General features: G+C 32.7%; 3 protein-coding genes and 1 pseudogene across 3 annotated transcripts; 1 reads left to right on the top strand and 3 right to left on the bottom strand.

Moving 5' to 3' along the window:
• Positions 1-2612: 2612 nt before the first annotated feature.
• On the bottom strand, positions 2613-4061 carry LOC107899648 (aquaporin PIP2-2-like). Its single transcript, NM_001398851.1, has 4 exons — positions 3639-4061; positions 3271-3566; positions 3051-3191; positions 2613-2956 (listed from the first exon to the last, which is right to left on the bottom strand). Exons 1-4 carry the CDS (start codon positions 3937-3939, stop codon positions 2837-2839), a joined length of 858 nt encoding a protein of 285 aa, NP_001385780.1. The 5' UTR covers positions 3940-4061; the 3' UTR covers positions 2613-2836.
• A 3537-nt stretch (positions 4062-7598) lies between these two features.
• Positions 7599-8205, bottom strand: LOC121216035 (60S ribosomal protein L12-2-like; annotated as a pseudogene).
• A 3569-nt stretch (positions 8206-11774) lies between these two features.
• Positions 11775-17528, bottom strand: LOC121216119 (subtilisin-like protease SBT6.1). The gene is made up of 7 exons (XM_041091421.1): positions 17523-17528; positions 17294-17422; positions 17013-17165; positions 16603-16719; positions 16014-16198; positions 15487-15619; positions 11775-12140 (listed from the first exon to the last, which is right to left on the bottom strand). The coding sequence occupies exons 1-7, from the start codon at positions 17526-17528 to the stop codon at positions 11775-11777; spliced, it is 1089 nt and encodes a 362-aa protein (XP_040947355.1).
• A 961-nt stretch (positions 17529-18489) lies between these two features.
• On the top strand, positions 18490-19387 carry LOC107899646 (uncharacterized). Its single transcript, XM_016825410.2, has one exon. It carries the CDS (start codon positions 18753-18755, stop codon positions 19245-19247), a length of 495 nt encoding a protein of 164 aa, XP_016680899.1. The 5' UTR covers positions 18490-18752; the 3' UTR covers positions 19248-19387.
• The last annotated feature ends 553 nt before the right edge of the window (positions 19388-19940 follow it).

Raw genomic sequence — 19940 nt, 5'->3', positions numbered from 1 at the left:
TTTGGTCCTTTCTTCCTAATTAAACATAAAATCGGTAAAATTTTCTTATTAAAATTTTCATACGTCTTGCCTATCATAATGTAGATCATGCAATAATATTAAAATAAATTTTCTTTCTAACTCAAATTTGTGGTCCCGAAACCACTATTCCGATTTCATTAAAAACGGGCTATTACATGTATATACTGAGAGTTCGCATACTTAATCCTATGAGGATTTGCATATGGGTTCACATACAGGTTCGTATACATAGGTTTACACACATGGGGTTCGCCTATTTTGGGGGGTCGTTTACATGGGTTCGCATGGTGTTCGCATGGGGGTTTGCAAGGGTGTTCGCATGAGAGTTTGTAGGGGGTTCACAAGGGGGTTCGCATGGGGTTTTGCATGGGGGTTCACATGGGGGTTCAAGTATAGATTACTTATTTTCTAACACTACAATTAATTATACATAATGATTTAAGTTTAGATCTCACACCTGGTTTGAAGTCACAAAAACCTTAATTTGGAAAAAGGAGGTTAATGATCCACTTGGGGGAGAGGGATGAGTTTGAAAACTTTGACTACTTTTTGCTTGAAAAATTGATTTGGAAAAAGAACTTGGGAGTGTTTTCTTAAAATTTGCTAGGTAAAAATCCTAGGGTTTGCTTTAAATTTGGCTATTTATAAAACTAATTTTCCCTAATTGAAATAGGTTTTAGGAATTCATGTAGAATTAGGACTATTTTAAATCAATGACTAAATTTTAAAAAATGGTTTTTAGCTGGGCTAATTCGTAAATTTGGCACTTTTATGGGATAAAAATAGGAAAATAAAATATTTTGGTTGAAAGCACACAAGGGGTTTTGAACTTAGGACCTATTGGTAAACTAAAACTTTACCACTAAACCAACAAACTTATTCTGATTTTTAGCACAAGTAATTTTTAAGGCATACTAAATTTTCTTACCCTTTGTTTTAAAAATAAAATAAAATCTATTTTTTTATCCCTATTTCTTCTAAGCTCATTTTGGGGATATGACAAAATAGATAGTATATGTCTTTTTTTGTTAATTGGTCAAATAGGTCATTTTTTTTGAAAATTTAGGGAAATAGGTCGATTTTGGAGAGAGAGTGTGTGCTGGACGCGTTTTCTCTTTAAGTTGCATTTTTTACTTCTTTAATATAATTAGGTTTTTTGGTTTGATGGTTAAATGTTTGTGGTTTTATCCTTGAGTCTCAAGTTCAATTCCTCTTCCATTCACATTCGTATTTTTTAAGCTTTTTATTATTTTTAATATATAAGCTCCCTTGTTTGTGGTTAATGATTTTATATTTGTAATTTTTATTTTATGTTGTTTCAAGTTTTTAATTAATAAATATATTATTTTTAATTTTTTTATTTTTAATTCATCTTTTTAATTAATATCTATTTTATTCATAAAATTAAATAATAAATATGTAATTATATAATAAAAATATATATTTTACATATATCATTATGTTAAAAATATTTGAAATTAATAACTCCTTTCTATATAATAAAAATATATATCAGCTAATTTTTTATAAATATTTTTATAATATTTATCTGTCAAATATTTATTTTCTCCACATATATTGTGGGTATGGTGATTTCTCATATTATAAAATGAAATAATTATTTCAAATATAATAATTATTTTTATGTAAAATATTTCAAATATCATTATTTATTCACCTACATTGTGGGTATGATATTTTAAATATTTTTATATGTGAAATATTTTAAATACACATATAAAAATATATAATACTAAAATTTACTACACTCATGATATGGATTGAAAAATAAATATTACACATATAAAAATTATATTTACTAAAAATAATGATATTTATAATAATTATTCGATTTTATAAATAAAAGAGTTATGAATCAAAAATATGAATTAAAAATAAAAAGTTTGAAAACAATATATTTATTAATTAAAAAAACTTGAAACAATATGAAATAAAAATTACAAACATGATTAGAAGAGGAGGAATTGAACCTGAGACTCAAAGATAAAATCATTATTATTTAACTATTTAACCAATAAAACTAATATATTAAAAATAATAAAATGCTTAAAACAACATCAAATAAAAAACGCAAATGTGAGTAAGAGGAATCAAACCTAAGACTCAACGATAAAATTACTAACATTTAATCATTTGACCAAAGTAACTAATTATATTAAAAAAAAGTCAAAAATACAACTTAAAGGAAAAACACATCTAGTTGGGTATGCTTTCTTACCACCTGTGCAGAAAATATGTCCAGTTGGACGCGTTTTCACACACTCTCACTAAAATCGATTTATTTCCCTAAATCTTAAAAAAAAGGTTTATTTGGCCAATTAAAAAAAGAAGAAGCATATATTGCCTATTTAACCGAACTCTTAACCATTAACTCCTTTAGGTTGTTTTGCAAAATATTATAATTTTGTTTCCTTATCATGCGTTTAAAATCACTTAGATTTATCTTATCATATAAAATTCTTTAGGTATCAGGTATCTATGAGAGTGGATTTAATGATTAATCCTTTACGTTTTCTAAACCTATTAAGAGATTAGATGTTGAACATAAATTTTAAAACAACTCGAATCTATTTTCCATATTTTTTTAAGAAAAAGGAAAAGGAACTGAACTCCATTTAAATAAAGCAAAGTTTGAGGCACATTAAAAATAAGTGCCACATGCATAGAGAAGAAGCATTACACTTTGATTATTCTTTACAAATTCAATGGTCTGAAGAAAACTTCATTTCATTCATCCAAGCATGCCAGCCTTTACTTTGAACTCATGGCTGCACAGTTCTTGCTTCAACAGATTTTACATGGCAGAGCTGCTCCTGAAGGATCCCAGAGCTTTAGCACCGGATGCCCTCAATATAAACTGGTGATAGATTGCGGCAATGGCAGCTCCAATAAAAGGTCCTACCCAGAATATCCACTGCATCCATTTCAAATAAACAACAAAAATTTTATAAGGTGTCATAAGACAAGGGCCAAAAATAAAAAAGTTGTATAACTCAAAAGGTTCATACATGGTCATCCCATATCTTGTCCTGGTTGAAGATAACAGCAGCCCCCAAACTACGAGCCGGGTTGATACCGGTTCCGGTGATGGGAATAGTGGCTAAGTGAACCATGAACACAGCAAACCCAATGGGAAGTGGTGCCAAGACCTTAAACAACAATACCCAACAATTCATAACTGATAGAATACAATTTACGTTTGTGATAAGGTTAAAGTTAGAGACATACAGGGATATGGGAGTCTCTTGCATTCCTCTTGGGATCAGTTGCAGAGAAAACAGTGTAGACAAGGACAAAGGTGCCGATGATTTCAGCCGCCAAACCAGTTCCAGTGCTGTATCCTTCAGCCAGGCTGTTGGCTCCTCCTCCATACTGGTTGTAGTACGAGTTTTGGAAGGCCTTGACCAGCCCACACCCACATATGGCTCCCAAACACTGAGCACCCATGTAAAATATGGCTCGAACCAACGACACCTTCCTAGCCAAGAAAAGTCCAAAGGTTACTGCTGGGTTGATGTGTCCCCCTACAATATTGAGCTAAGTTGTTAGTCATTTGCTAAATCGTATCCCGTTATTAGCCCATTTTGCGTACTTACCAGAGATACCGGCAGTGCAGTAAACAAGGATAAAGATCATGCCACCAAAAGCCCAAGCAATGCCGAGAATGCCAACGCCGCCACAATCTTCACCGCCCTTAGCAGGGTCGGTCTGGGTCTTGTAACCGATCACAGTCAAGACAGTGATGTAGAGAAAGAGGAGAGTGGCAATGAACTCAGCTATGACAGCCCTGTAAAAAGACCACTTGGCTAACTCCTGAGCGTCGACCAATGGAGCGGGTGGAGGATCATGGTAGTCCTTGGCCTGGAACTCACCACCAACCTCAATGTCCTTAGCCATAGCTCTTACAAAACTGAATAGAAGCTTGGATTACAGCCTTTGTTTTTGAAGATAATCCTTGGAATAAGGGTATATATGGGTGCGGTGGTCGAGTGGGTGTCGATTTAACGTAGTTGTTTTGCCGCCCCATTTCAGAAAACCAGACCCTACCAAGGGTGGCTCTTTGCTGCTGGACTACTTCGGGGCAATATTCCTTAAAATTAATGATAAGCCCACTAGGTATTTTTAATGTGCTTCATTAATTATGCATTTATTTATACACGGCAACTATTATTGTTTATGTTGGAATATACATTCTTATCTAATAAAACTCTTTAACTTGTAACAAATATAGGTTAGTATTATAGCTAACTACAATATAATTTAAGTATTTTTGGTTTTTACTTTTTTCTTTTATATTTACTTAATTAAAAAGGCCAGACAAAATAAATGATAAGTGGGTAAGAATTCGCCGCGTGTCATTAATGTAATGGAGAGATGGAAATGGTGTGTCGGGCGTGATCCAAAAAGGCGTACCGACTAAACACTTAAAATGCGGTAGGCACTACAACCGTCCATTTCAAGGCCGGACCCACCAAGCACCGCCGTTGATCCTTTCAACCACTCTTGTCCAGTCACGTTGTACCAATCATAAAATAATGCTCTCTAATCACATCGCATGGACCAAACTCCTTGAAATAGAAAGAGATATAATAACACTTAAGGCTTTCCTTTACCCACGTGTCGATACATAAGTTATGATGCCGTCTCCGCTTTGATGATTGGTCGGTTGTCCTCTACTGTTTTTCATCACTTGCACTCAGTTTACAGCACAATACGGCCACAATATTTTCCTAATTGCATTGCCGATTTTTTTAATGTATATTTTTCTAATTTTTGTTAATAATAATAATTTTTTTTATCATTTTACATATAATGATTTGAATGACTGCCTAGTAATTATTTTGGTAATTGGTGTAAATCTTTTATTAATTTTAATACAAATTTTGAATCTTATTTATTATCCAACTGAAAGATTAATTTTTATGATTAAAGTATATTTAGAAATTCATATAAAGATTAATTGTGATAATGCAATATTAATAGATATTGTTTAAAATAATTTCACAACAATTAGTAATATTATAGAAGTCCGATTAATACATGAATGATGCATTAAGAATTGAAAAATAAAACTCCGATATATTTTGAAAGACTAAGAAAATAACATCGTAATACATTCTCACATATCGACCGCAATATATTACGACGAGATTGCAAGAGGGATGTCAATAATTCACTGCGTGAAGAGACCTCTATCCCATAGATTCCTAGTTTTTAAGCGTGTATTTTCTATTTACTATAAAAAGAAAAATAAACTCATTTTTCAATATATTTTTATGCAACTCGTTTTATTATTTATATCTCAGATAATACACATTACCACCTGAATTAAAACTCCTTCAGCAAATCGTCTAAAATTTAAAACACTTATTCTTTTTGCTAAGTTCAAATTTTAAGCATTGAAAAGTAATTTCTATAGTTTCCTACTTTAGTAGTCAAATTCATAATCTCAAGCCTTCCTTGTTCTTGACTTTTAATTTTAATCAACCACCTTTTGCCCAAGGTGGACTTAATTTTTCCCCACCGTAAGAATGGTAGCAAAGCATAGTTTTAAAAGGAACAATATTTTAATGCAAGTATGAGGATCATCTTTTTTGTGTCGGCAAAATACATTTTTCCTTTGATGAACAATCCTGCTAAGTGACAATGAATTAAGAGGAAAAAAAAACATTGAACTGTAACAAAACTGGAACATTCCATTAACTTCCCAAGATTACAATTTATAGCAAAAAGGGGGGAGGGGGGATTTCAGTCCTAAATATGGATGGGTGAGGAATGCTAGTCGTCATTGGAGTCCTCAGCTTCATCTTCGGTGATGGTCTCCAACACTGGAGAATTAGATGTTCTGTTCCTGAGGGGAGAAATGAGAAGAGGAGGTGCAACTTCAACCCATGAACTCAAATGCCTCATCTCCTTTCCCATTGCTGAATAACAGAAGCTTTTGCTTTCACACCTGTTCTGCAAAGACTATAGTAGAGCTACCTTGCTGGATGTAACCTGGAAGTGGGTTGATAGATGGGGATCGGGCAGTGGATGGGTTTTTATAAGAAGGGAATACCAAGAAAGACAATGGAAAATTGGGGGGGGGGGGAAGTTGCCTCCCCTTTAAGCTAAAGCCATGTGGAAAATGTGGAAGATGAAGTATAGCACTTGCCTAAAGCATGGGGCAACACTTGTCAATTGCACATACCAACTATACCTACCTTCCCATTGCTTGGATGGGATTTAACCTCCTGCTTCATTTATTTTTGTTCGGTTTTTATTAATTTATGTATTTATTTTTGCATTCCTATTACTCAAAATTGATTTCACCCATACCCCCTTTTGCATGGTTTATTACAAACAGTTTTACATTTGTAATTCTTTTGAATTACACGATAATATTGAGAGTGGTTTATAGTGATTTTGGTGTGTTTAAAAAGGAATGGAGGATTTTCTACGAGAGTTTTGATATGTAAAGTAGTGTATTGGTATCATTTGAGCAGTTGAGAGAGCTTATATAATCAATATATTAATGTGAGTCCTTGTGATTGATTACTTGTTAAAGGAAATTGGATGTAATGGTGCTTTATGCAAGTATACTTGGATGTGATTTGAGAGATTATTGTATTGTCATGAAATCTTTCATTTAAGTGTGTTTTAATGTAATTTGATGATGACTATTTGTTAAACATGCAAGAGACAAGTGTTTATAAAAGACATGACATTATGATCCTGATTAGTATTAGATGAGGTGTTCCCTTTAATCAAGGTGATTCTTTAAGTTTGAGATAGATGAATGTAAGTTTATGTTACATCCATTTTACTAACACAATGGAACCATTATTGGTCTGGCAAAAGGCAATGCAACATTCCTTAGCTGCTTAAAATGTATATATTATAGAAGAATCCTGGGATTATGCATTTGCATCAGCTGCGCCTTCAACAATGGATTGGAGAATGTGAAGACTTTTGGGGGAAAATGAAAGGAGCCGGAGCCATTTCCATCCATTTGACTGCTTTCATTCAATATAAGTGGAGAAGTATACTCATTTTTACATTTCTTTTTTACTTTTACTTTTACTTAAAAGTAATAATTCGTTACGGTTTTTGGTCCAACTTTTTAACAATTTTTTGAAAAAAAAAAACTAGAATTACCGTAACCCAATAAATATATAAACTTTAATTTATAAAAACAGACTTTCAAAAAAAGTTGTATGAAAACAGACATAAATATATAAAAACCCAAAACTAAATATAAATTATCAAAATAGAAAGAAATTTTAGGAAATTGTATACCAACTCTCTATATATACATATATGAAATAATTAAATCTTTTCAACCCAAAAATTTTAAAAAATCTTCATTATCATGGTTTTTCAACACCAAAATTCTCCTCTTCTTCACTCAAATATTTATCCTCATAAAAAATTATAAAAGAAAAATTAAAATCTCATCTTTAATTTTATCCCTTAAACTAAAATACAAAGTCAAGAATGAAAAAAAGAAGAGCAACAAAAATTAGCCATTCCTTAATAGAAATTATGCCATAATAAAGGATTCCTTAATAGAAATGATGAACATCGATTCCACACATATCTAATACCCCAATCAAATAACGTAAGTTGAAATATCGGACCACACCCAAACCATTCTTTCAACATCAGTCACCACAAAACTAAAACCCTTACATTCATCCATTTAGTAAACAGGGAAGCGTATTAACTGCAATACAACATTCCCAATATTTATATATAATCCCAAAAAAGAACCTTCTTTTTTTCCAAGGGAACATCAACTTCCCCCTCAGAAATTTCCTGCTGCCCATCTTTAGGGTCTTTCCCATCAACCCTACACCCAGCAGAAACGCAAGTTCCCGCCGTTCCTCTCAAATCCAGGCTGATATTCCCATTATGCTTTATGTTCTTTGTCTTCTTACGATCCCTGTCTGGCTCTTTCAGTGCCTTAACGACCAACGCGGCAGCGGAGGGGACCACCGTCACTTTGGCTTGACGGTGACACGTAAACCCTTCCAGTAGTCCTTTGCGGTTTCTTTGGCAATGTCTCGGGGAAAGACCCCAAGGATTGATTTTGGGTGCTAGGGAACTGGCAGCTCCGACCTTACCGCCGGTCACTCGAACCAAAACATCGATGACTTGGGTCGGGTCGAACTATGGAGGCATGGCTGTTGACGGCGATGAGCGTTACGATCTCGAAGGGTGAAAGAGCGGAGCTGTAATTTGTATAACTTAATTTGTATATCTACAAAACTGTTACTTCATCATGTTTTCCAGAAACCACAGTTCACCACTGCATCAACCATCGACCGCCATTGTTTCTTACTCAAAAATTTCATATTTGGATTATATCAACCACCTCTTTTCAATTCTCATGTTAATTTTCTCTAAATCCACCTCTAACACTATAAATCTACAAAAACATTTTAAAGTTTCCACCCACATTACACCGTCTTCCACCGCTTCAACAGTCAATTTTCTAATATGTGATTCTCTCTCCTCTCTTTTCCTCTTTTCCTAAGTTAAAAATTAAGTACCAAAACTCATGCTTATCACTAAGAAGAAAGATACCCAAAATCAGTGCAGTCATCATGCAATTTTCTTTGTATACAATTTTCAAATGCCTAGAATTATAAGATCGTTGTTGTTGCTTTCTTTCTCTCTTTATTTTTACAATTTACTTTGTTGTTGTGTTGAATGATTTCAAGTTTTATGATTATTTGATTTCAAGGCTTAAAAAAAGTATTTGAGGAAGAAAAGGATGTCATTCGAGGAAGAGGCTGGAATAGCCATTCAACACCCCCTCTACCGAATGGCTATTCAACGATTTTAAGTAAAAGAGTAGGAATCAATCATTCAACGTTTAGAGAATTCAATGAATCAAATAAAATAGGGATAAAATGAAATGACCATAGTGTTAATGTTCAAATAGAGGTGTTTAGATCAAGTTCAATCATTATATTCATTTTTATTTGTTAAAACTCGATTCAATTCGAGATTGAAATTTTTGTTTAAGTTATAAATTACTAACATAAACTTATTTTAAGTTGTTCATATATATTTTATTTTAAAAAGTAATTTGTGACTTTAAGAAGAGTTCAAATCCGTCCTACTTTTGGAAAGTGCTCCATATGCCTTTTACTTTTAAGAATGTATTGTGAAAATTAAATTTTGTTAACTTTAAAAATTATTGTAGGAATTTAATTTTTGAATTAAAAAAAGGCAAATTATAATTTAAATATATTACAAATTCGGTTGTTGTTGTGTGTCATGAGGATCGAACAAGACGTGTACGTTGTGATCTGTGATGGGTCTTGACTCTCAAAGTCTACTCCAAAGCGCGTTTCTTAACAGCAAATTGACTTTTTGGACTCATTCCATTTTTAATTTAAATAACATTAATCTTACGTCTTATTTCGTGCGCTCAAAGTTCGGAAATAGATTTTCTTTAATTACTGTATTTTAAGTATAAACAGAATATAACTTTTCATAAATAAAAAAACTAAAACAATATATAGTCTAAGTAATTATAAAACTCATAATCTAATAATGAAATTCAAGACTAACTATTTTAAGCTTCGCTCTATGCCAAGAGTTGTTGGTGGGATTTAGAGTTTATATATCATGTCATTTTCGATAAATTTTTTAAGCCTTTAATTATTATTAAAATAACTTTACATCTATTTCTTTATTTTCTTTTTGAATAAATTAAGTTGATGTGAGATAATGGATTCTGAAAATTATTCGAGGAAAAAAATAAAGCTTAATAATTTGGTTGGATGATGATTAAACTATTAGTAAGTTTACGTGTTGCTAATTAAGTTTTAAAAAGTTTTAAAATAGTCCCTTAACTATACGTAAGTTTTTATTTTAAGTCATTGAACTATGCGAAAGTTTTTCTTTAAGTTACTGTGTTGTTATGTTTTTCCTTTAAAAGTTCGATTAGCAAGCTCCAAGCTACAATTCAGCGATCGATATGGTGGATCAATGCCCATCAATAAGTAGAATAACGTACCTTATATTGAAGTCAATCTAACAATCAATGTTAAAGATTAGAGAAGAAAGCTATTTGAATTTTTGTTCGCAGATTCATGATGTTCAAAGATGTTTCATAAAAAAAACTAAGCTGAAGAAGAGAAGGGGAATGAGAGATTTTAATTAGTATAAGTGATGCGAACAAAGAAGGCTATACAACATCGATTTTAACAATTCAGTGACTTAAATGAAAACTTTCGAATAGTACAATGTAGGGGATAAACTTGATTAAACAACGAATAAAGTGAAGAAAATAAGAATTGAAAAGATTGTACACATAAATTTTACGTGGAAAAACTCCTCAAAGGAGGATAAAAAACCACATGCAAAAGGAGATTTCACTATAATAAAGGAGAGTACAAAAGATGGAGAGAATTGAAAGAAGAACCAGAAGCCCCACAAGAAAAAACCTTCAAAACAAAGAACAAAATTCTCTCAGTCTAGATATGTTGTTGTGAGTAACTAAAGTCTATTTATATGCTAAAAATTTGTAGTATACATGACTACAACAACTCTAGGTTAATAATAGTTTAAGTGGGAAACTAAAAACATAATTTAACTGGGAGAAGAAAAGCCAAAATAAAATTTTGATCAACATATAAGCATTCTCTCACAAATCTCCACCTTGACTCGTATTTGAACCAACTCCCTTACCGAGCCCTGTTGTGGGCTTAATTGATTCTTCGTCGGATACTTACCAAGTCCAAGCAAAGCTCGAACTTTGAAACTGACGACTCTTCGTCAACATGTCGGTCAAATTGTATTCTGTGCCAATTTTAAGAATCTGAACATCCCCTTGAATGATCACCTCTAGAAAAAAATAATAATGAATGCCTATGTGCTTCGTTCTCTCATGATGCATTTTATCTTTGGTGAGATGCATGACACTTTGACTATCACAATATATGATAGTTGTCCCCTTTTCGCTTACTAAATTACTGAACAGGCCCCTTAACCAAATTGCTTCTTTTACTGCTTTTGTAATTGCCATGTATTTTGCTTCAATAGTCGACAAAGCCACAGTAGCTTGAAGTGTCACTTTCCAACTAATGGCACAATTCCCAAAAGCAAATAGGTAACTTGTGAAAGACCTTATTTGATCTAAGTCTCCTACATAATCAGAATCAACATATCCGACTAGACCCTTTTGAATTCCTCCAAACTCTAAGCACATGTTAGAAGTACCCCGTAAATATATGAAAATCCACTTAATTACATGCTAGTGTAACTTACCAGGATTTGCCATGTATCAGTTAACAACACTAACAATATGTGAAATATTTGGACAAGTGCATATCATTGCATACATCAAACTTCCAACCGTGCTTGAATAAGGTACTTTTGACATGTGCCTTTCATCTTTTTCATTCTGTCGGGAATATGAAATTGAGAGTTTAAAGTGTGCAACTAAAAGTACTTACCGATTTTGTATCTTGCATCTCAAATCGCTTAAAGATCTTCTTGATGTACCTTTGTTGCGATAAAAATAATTTCCCGGAATGTCTATCTCTCAAAATTTCCATCCCAAAATTTTCTTTGCTGCACCTAAATCCTTCATCTCAAACTTAGAGTTAAGCATGATTTTAAGATGATCAATTTCAAATGGATTCTTAGTCGCAATTAACATATCATCAACTTAAAGCAACAAATATATAAAATAACCATCATCAAGACATTGTAGATAAACACAACTGCCATACTTACTTCAAGAAAAACCAATACTCAACATGAATGAACTTTTTATACCACTCTTGAGGAGACTGCTTCAAACCATACAAGGACTTTTGTAAGAGACAAACATGATCTTCTTTACCTTCAAATTTGAAGCCTTTCAGTTGTTGCATATAGATGTCATCCTCAAGGTCACTGTGAAAGAGAGCAGTCTTTATATCTAACTGCTCTAACTCAAGATTATTTGATGCAACAAGAGTCAAAAGCACCCGAATAGACATATGTTTCACAATGGGAGAGAAAACATCATGAAAATCAACTCCTTCCACTTGACTATAGCCTTTTGCAATCAGTCTTTCCTTGTACCTAGTGTCATTAGGACCTGAACCTTCTTTCTTTTCAAACACTTATTTGCAACCAACGATTCTTTTATTGATAGGTGGTTTAACTAGCTTCAAAGTCTCATTCTTTTGAAGCGAATCCATCTCCTCTTCCATTGCAACGAGTTATTTGCTAGAATCAGAAGCTTGAATTGCCTCATAATAACATGAAGGATCAGTTGAACCAATACTCTCGACAACACTTAGAGCATAAGCCACTAGGTTTTCTTCATAATATTTCTGTGGTGGTTAGATTTCTCGTCTTTTCCTGTCATGAGCCAATTTATAATTAGTTAACTAAGATGGTGAGGATAGCTGAGGATCAGATGGAGCTCTAAACAGATCTGAAATGGCTTCAAACATGCAAGAATTAGAATTTTTTTGTGTTGTTGTGATGTCATGTGACTCTTCGTCGGGACAATACCTCTTTTCATCGCGTCATTGTGATGTTGGACATTTGCTCGTTGGGATGTCGCCCATTGTTTTGGCTTTTGACTCTACCTTGCTCGAGACACTCTGATTTATTGTGTCTTTAAAAGTAAAAGTTCTATTTTCTAATCAAAACATGACAGATTCATCAAACGTAACAACTCTGCTAACAATTATTTAACCGAATTTCAATCACCACAATTTAAAACCTTTTGTACCGGCAGACATCCCAGAAAGACGTATTTAACGACCATTAGTTTGAGCTTTCCCTAGCTAAATTTAGTAGAACATTTAGAGCATAAGCCACATAACGGTCCTTCTTGCATCCTACTTTGTATTATTCCAATCCTGGATATTTTACATGGAGAGTTATTCCCCATCATCACAACTCTACATTCAACTGAACTGTATGTGGAGAACCAGTCCCTGTTGGGGCACATGTGATAGGAGTACCCTAAATCTAAGGTCTATTCGGAAGTAAGATGAGAGCTTTTACTCATTGACACCAACAAGAAATTATCACCACTGTCCTCGGCTACACTAGCATAAGCAACTTCGACTTTCTGCTTATCTTTCTCGTCGTTTTTGACATCCCTTTTGATTTTATTTTGAAGTTTCCAACATCCTGCCTTAATGTGACCCACCTTTTTACAATAGCCACAATATTTGTCACAATTTCTAGATTTGGACCTTGCTTTAGACTTGTTTCGATTTGTCTTTCTGGTTTGTTGTCTGCCTTTTGTAACTAGAACTAAGACTTGCTCGTCTAAATTTTTATTTGGGCCTAATCGTTTTTGAGTTTATCCTTGCTCAGAAGATTCCCTTTCACATCCTTGAACGAGAGATGATCTCTCCTATAAATTAGAGTTTCCTTGAAAGTTTTATAAGAAGAGGGCAAAGAGCATAACAACAACATAGCTTGATCCTTGTCACTAATCTCTGCTTCGAGATTTTTTAAGTCATTAAGAAGGATAACAAACTCACTAATATGAGTTCTAATGGACTCACATTTGGTCATTCTGGACGTGTAAAGACGTTGTTTTAATACTAACATGTTGGCCAGATATTTTGTCACATATAAGGCTTCTAGTTCCTTCCATAATGCAAATGTTGTTTTCTTCAACAAAACCTCTTGTAACACATTATTCGTGAGGCACAATTGAATAGCGGATAAAGCTTTCTCATTGAGCTCTTACCATTTTGATTGATCTATATCTACAAGCTTCTTCGCTATAATGACTTTTTTCAAACCGTTTTGAACCAGTATTACCGTTATCTGAACTTACCACAAATTGAAATTTTCAATTCCGTCAAACTTCTCAATATCGAACCTTGACGCTGCCATCTCTAAACATGTTGATTGTAGAAACTAAACTATCTCCAATTCCAATTTGTAGGGGATAAAACCAATTAAATATAAAAAAAATGAATAAAATAAGAATTAAAAAGATTGAACACGTAAATTTTTCGTGGAAAAACTCCTCAAAAGAGGATAAAAAACCTCGGGCAAAAGGAGATTTCACTATAATAAAGGAGAGTACAAAAGATGGAGATAATTAAAAGAAAAACCCAAAACCCCACAAGAAAAAACCCTTTAAAATAAAGAACAAAATTCTCTCAATCTAAATATTTTGTTGTGTAAAACCTAGACTAACTAAGGCCTATTTATAGGCTGAAAATTCATAACATATATGAGTACAACAACTCTAGGTTAATCAAAGTTTAAGTGAGAAACTAAAAATAGAGTTTAACTGAGATAATAAAAGCCAAAATAAAAACTTGGTCAAAATAAGAGGTATTCTCCCACATACAATATCTATTTTGTAATTTTTTGAAATTAAGGGCACGTTTGGTTCGCTGTATTGGATTAGAGGCGTATTGGATTAGAGGTGTATTGGGATTAGAGGTGTATTGGATTAGAGGTGTAATAGCTAATCCACTGTTTGGTTGAATGTAATGGAATAGAGGCGTAATAGTAATCTTGTGTTTGGTTGAATGGAATAGAGTTGTAATAGCATAATAGAAAAAACTAAAATGACTAGAATACCCTTAGCATAAATTTGTTTTGGTAAATGATTATTGTTATTGTTATTTAAATTATAATAAGATTTTTATTATCAATAATAAATAATTTAATCATATTTAAACATAATTATTATTAAATATATTTTAATTAAAATATATAATTTAATAAAATTCTTAATAATTAATATTCTTATATTAATTTACTGAAATCATAATATATGATACTGTAAAATATAAATTAACATAATTATTATTAAATATATTTTAATTAAAATATATAATTTAATAAAATTCTTAATAATTAATATTCTTATATGAATTTACTCAAATCATAATATATGATACTATAAATGAAAATTTGAAATAATTAATATTAAATATATTTTAATTATAATATATGATTTAAAATAATTTAAAATAATTATAACTAATAAATTATATTTATGAATTTGTATAATCTAAAATAATAATTATTACATATAATTTAATAATTAATATTAAATTTCATAAAATACTTGATAATAAATTTTCTTATATGAATTTATACAATTTAAAATAATTAATATTAAATATAATTTAATAGTGATATATAATTTCATAAAATTCTCAATAATAAATTGTTCTTATATGAATTTACTAAAATCAATATATAACTTGAGAATTATATTCTGCATAAACATAATTAACTTATATTAAGAAAAAGTTAGATGAAAATGAAATTGTACATCATAATCCATATGTTATATAGTTTTACAACATCAAAAAGTTTGAACATTGATTTTTAATGGTGAGAAAGAAATCTTCTGACCCATTCCAATCGGGCAACAGAAGGTAAACTAAAGAAAACGATCATTTGAGTTGGATGATCGGGAATCTCCTTTCTTCTGTTCTCAGGAATGATACTAACAAGCAGGCATACAACACCCGCAACCACAGGACTTGCCACACTAGTGCCTGATAATTGTTTACAACCAGTACTGATCTTGGATCCCATAATTTCCCGCCCATATGCCACAACATCTGGTTTGACACGACCATAACTGCAAAGATAATCAAACAAGTTTAATATTCATGACCAGGACAATAAAGCTTGCTTAATAAGGGAGTTACACATGGAATATCATAAAGTATATGAAATTGAAAATAATTTAAAGCCTTCATACGATCAACACTAAAAAGAAAGGGCCGATAACAAGACCTCAATACCTTTAAAGAAAAAGTATAGTATAGTAGTTAAATTAATAAGTGACTACTCCAAAATTAAATATATTTTAAGTTTCACTGTCACCATTACACCCCCAACCAAAATAAACTTTCCAGGAGAGGCGTCCTAGCCTTTTTTTTTTCTTAAAATGAAAATGATTATGGGCTAGAAGAGCATGTTTTGAACAAAGTGAAGAACAGTTAATATCGTAGAATAGAGCAATACACTACCCATGAGGAATCTCCCAAGTACTCATGCCACGTGATGAAAATGAGGCTATGTGATCGCTATAATCGATTCCACCAACACCAATAACATCACTTTGGTCTGCTGGGTTGTTTAAAGTGCCATACAATGGCCCATCATTTCCAATGGCTGACACCATAATAATATTATTGGCTGTTATTTCCCAAACCTGGAGAACCATAAAGCAGCAAGCATTAACCAAAAACGTTCAGCTCCATTGTATGTAAGGATAAGCATGCAAAACTGAATGTGGAAGTTTCAACAGCAGAGTGGGTAACTTCACTGGCTAATCCTTCCATATTTGGAAATAAATGTCCAAAGAAAACAAGCAAACTTCTTCAAAATGCAAAATATTGAAAGAGGAAGTCAACTCATGAATTTGAATGATCATAGCATGTTCATGGGATTTAAGAGAGGCCAAAAAACCTGTGGGAAGCAAGTGAATGCATTATGATTGAAGCATTTCCACATGCCACTACAACCAAACTTAGACAATTTTGCAGTTTTGAAACAAAATTATTAATGATGCTTGACAAATGAACACCAATAAACCACAGGCCATGAGAATCATACCTTCTCTACAAATGGGAGATCCAAGTAATCAGGTCCACCTATGCTCAAGTTTAGCACATCCATGTTGATTGCAATAGCATAGTTGAAAGCATCAAGGAACCAAGATGTATATGATACCTGCAATAAGCTGAGAGCAAAATTCTCATAATCCAGCCAAATTTTATAGAATAACAAATGTTAAAGGGAAAGTCCTTAGGTTGATGGATATACTGTATGATATATATCTTCTAATTATAGTAATGAACAGTTCAAAAGAGCTTCTAACTTCTGTAGTGCATGCTAGGAATTTTCAAATGGATCAAATATAAAGGAAACCAACAACAAAAAGGGTGAGATTTGCAAAGGCCTGGTGCAACATCCAATCAAAATACAAAAAAAAAAACAAAATATCCAACACCAACTTGTGTTACCTGTGCATCAGTAAAAACACGGAAAGCATAAATTTCAGTATCTGGTGCAAAGCCAAGACATTCTGCGTCCTCACCAGCAATAACACCAGCCACAAAGGTCCCATGTCCAAGGTTATCATTCAAAGTATCCTCATTGGTCCAATTAGTTCGTTCCTGAAAAATTTACTCGCAAGAGTGATTATCAGAACTCCCTATTGAAGACCAACAAGTTATTTTCAATAAGAAAATAATTTCACACCAACAAAAGTTCAACTAACTTCATTTTCCCACTAATGATGTACCTTAATGTTTCGGAAGTGAGGATGATCAGCACGTATTCTAGTGTCGAAAATAGCCATTTTGACTTTAGCACCGGTATACCCTTTTCTCCAAAGAGCATCCGCTCCGAACAAGGAAGTAACTTGAGACCTCTGCGATATAAAAATAAGAAATTCCATAACTTTCCTCCCTCGTTTAAATTCTCATAAATTTGGCTTTGGGAAATTTAGTTAATCAAATTAAAATGTTTACCTGCATCAAAAGATGGCGACTCCAATTAAGTGAGGAATTACTTAAACCTAAATGGTGGAAATGTTTCTCTTTTTCACTAAACAACATCAAAAGATTGAGCAGAGGGCATGGTGTGGCGGGATTGCATTGGCGGGAAAATGCCCTCATCAGATAGAGAGAAGAGGAAGAGGTAACTCTCTGCCTTCTTCGATTAAAGCTTGAGAGGGAGTTGTTGCATCTTCAGCTTCCGACAACCTCGTCAATCTAAAGCTTCTGGGTCTGTTACAGAAAACAAAGAAAGAAAGGAGAAGAATTTGGGGCTTCTGGGTTAAAACTTCTGGGTCTGTTACAGAAAACAAAGAAAGAAAAACAGAAGCAGCTCTCTTCTTGCCTTTCTCTATGGCATGCTCGACAAGAAATTGGGGCTACTGGCCGAAGGCGAAGCAAGCAATGAAGGAGATAAAGAGAGACAGACCCAGGAAACAGAGGGCAAATTAGGGCGTGAAAAATAAAACGGATGTAAACTGAGGAGAAGCCAGGGATTAGAAAACAGAGAATTTTGGGGATTAGGGGCGTAACGTATTAGGGGTGTATTAGGCAATACATTGAACCAAACACCTGCTTAAGAGGGGCTTAAGTGGGGCCCACGGATTAGGGGTGTATTGGCTAATCCAATACACCCAACCAAACATAGTGTAAGTGACCAAAATATAGATTAATGAACTTGAATATATTTTAACCTTAAATGTAAAAATACCATGTGAAGACAAATCTAAATTGGTTAATAATAAGTTTTAGACTTATTTATTTGATTTAAAAATAATAGGAATCCAAATTTTAAATTGAAAATGCATGCATCTCGCATATTTATTTAAATGTTTAAGGTGCAATAATTATTCTAATTCTAATAAGGTAACAAGTCATGTGTTTTTTTTCTTCTTAATAACAAAACCATTTAATAATGGATATGAAGTCTTTGACTTAATAATGAAATTGGAAACTTCCCAATTGAGGTTTGATTATCACACCATCCATTCATGATCATAGTGGATGATCCCCATGGATTGCTGTTGGGGATGCAAGCATGGTACAAAATTTCCCTCTTTGTATAGTAATTTTGATTTACTTGTAAAATGGAGAACTTATCCACTACGCCACTATAAAAATTCAATCTAACACAATCAACAACTATTACAAACGAATCATTTTCTTCTCCTTCTTCTTCTTGTAGAAAGCAAACCCTTTTCATCCATGGCGTCAAGGAAGCTCCTTTTCGGGTCAAAACCAAGCTATATATACCCAGCCGACGATGGAAATGATGTCATCATCAACCAAAACGACGTTTTCGAGTTCGATGAAGCAGATGTATGGAATAACAATAATTCCAATGAACCCACAACGAATATCCAGGAAGGGAAGAAGCCATTGCCGAGTTTAAGAGCTTGGTCTAAGAAACTTTCGAGAAAGGTGGAAAGTCATAAGACACCCAAAATGGCTGTCCCAGCTTCATTGCCAATCAACACCCCCGACTGGTCCAAGATTCTTAAAGCCGAGGACAGGGAACATGGTTGTGAGGATGATGAAGACGGCGGCGACGGAGACGGAAGGGTCCCTCCACATGAGTACTTGGCGAGGAGAAGAGGGGCTTCGTTTTCAGTTCAGGACGGAATTGGAAGGACTTTGAAAGGAAGAGACTTGCGTTGCGTGAGGAATGCTGTGTGGAAAAAAACAGGGTTTGAAGATTAAACCAAAAAGAATACCAGGTTGATTTCTTTTGAATTTTCTTGTTTATTTTGAGGAGAGCTTTTATTAGTTAGAAAATGAATTCAGCATGAAATTTGTTACTTTTTCTATTCCTACTTCTGATATATAATTAATTTTAAATACCAAGAATGTTGTTGTATTTAAAAAAAAACCCGACAAATGAAGATGGGTTAGTTCTTTTTGTGAATAATTTTAAAAAGAATGTACAAAATATAATTTTTAGATAGAGATAACTAATGTCCTTTTTGAGTAAGACAGACTTTTAGATATTTAATAAATAAAATATGACTAAAGCCAGTGCCTTTTTTGGACATATATTAAAAACCCATTCTGTTATTCAACTAATCCGCCAAACGATAGATCTTATCTTGCTCTAACATAACATCATTTTGCTCATCTTGCAAAACTGAACTCCAATTAAATCATCAAACCTTGCTTCATTTTATACCTTATTACAATATTTTATGAAATAATACGTGTATGTGGCCGCCCCTAAAATTAAAATTTTTATTTTTAGTTTTTTTATAATTTAAAAATTTAAATTAGTATATGAAAAAATTATACTTTGGCTCCTCAAGAATGAGGAAAAATGATTTAATCCTTTAAAAATTATAAATATATAAATTATTAAAATGATGAAATTTTATTTTTGCTATTGTAAAAATATACAATTTT

Source organism: Gossypium hirsutum, chromosome D04, assembly GCF_007990345.1.
Source record: "Gossypium hirsutum isolate 1008001.06 chromosome D04, Gossypium_hirsutum_v2.1, whole genome shotgun sequence".
Taxonomy (NCBI): Eukaryota; Viridiplantae; Streptophyta; class Magnoliopsida; order Malvales; family Malvaceae; genus Gossypium; species Gossypium hirsutum.
Note: the sequence above shows the minus strand (reverse complement) of the source record. Positions and strands in the feature narration are given on the sequence as shown.

Coding starts and splice junctions, on each gene's coding strand:
- LOC121216119 (XM_041091421.1), bottom strand. Junction 16,199..16,602: donor ATCTCCCATTTGTAGAGAAG/GTATGATTCTCA, acceptor ATGGTTCTCCAG/GTTTGGGAAATAACAGCCAA. Junction 15,620..16,013: donor ACTTGGGAGATTCCTCATGG/GTAGTGTATTGC, acceptor TTATCTTTGCAG/TTATGGTCGTGTCAAACCAG.
- LOC107899648 (NM_001398851.1), bottom strand. CDS start 3,939: ATGGCTAAGGACATTGAGGTTGGTGGTGAGTTCCAGGCCAAGGACTAC. Junction 3,567..3,638: donor CTGCACTGCCGGTATCTCTG/GTAAGTACGCAA, acceptor TCAATATTGTAG/GGGGACACATCAACCCAGCA. Junction 2,957..3,050: donor ACAAGATATGGGATGACCAT/GTATGAACCTTT, acceptor AAATGGATGCAG/TGGATATTCTGGGTAGGACC.
- LOC107899646 (XM_016825410.2), top strand. CDS start 18,753: ATGGCGTCAAGGAAGCTCCTTTTCGGGTCAAAACCAAGCTATATATAC.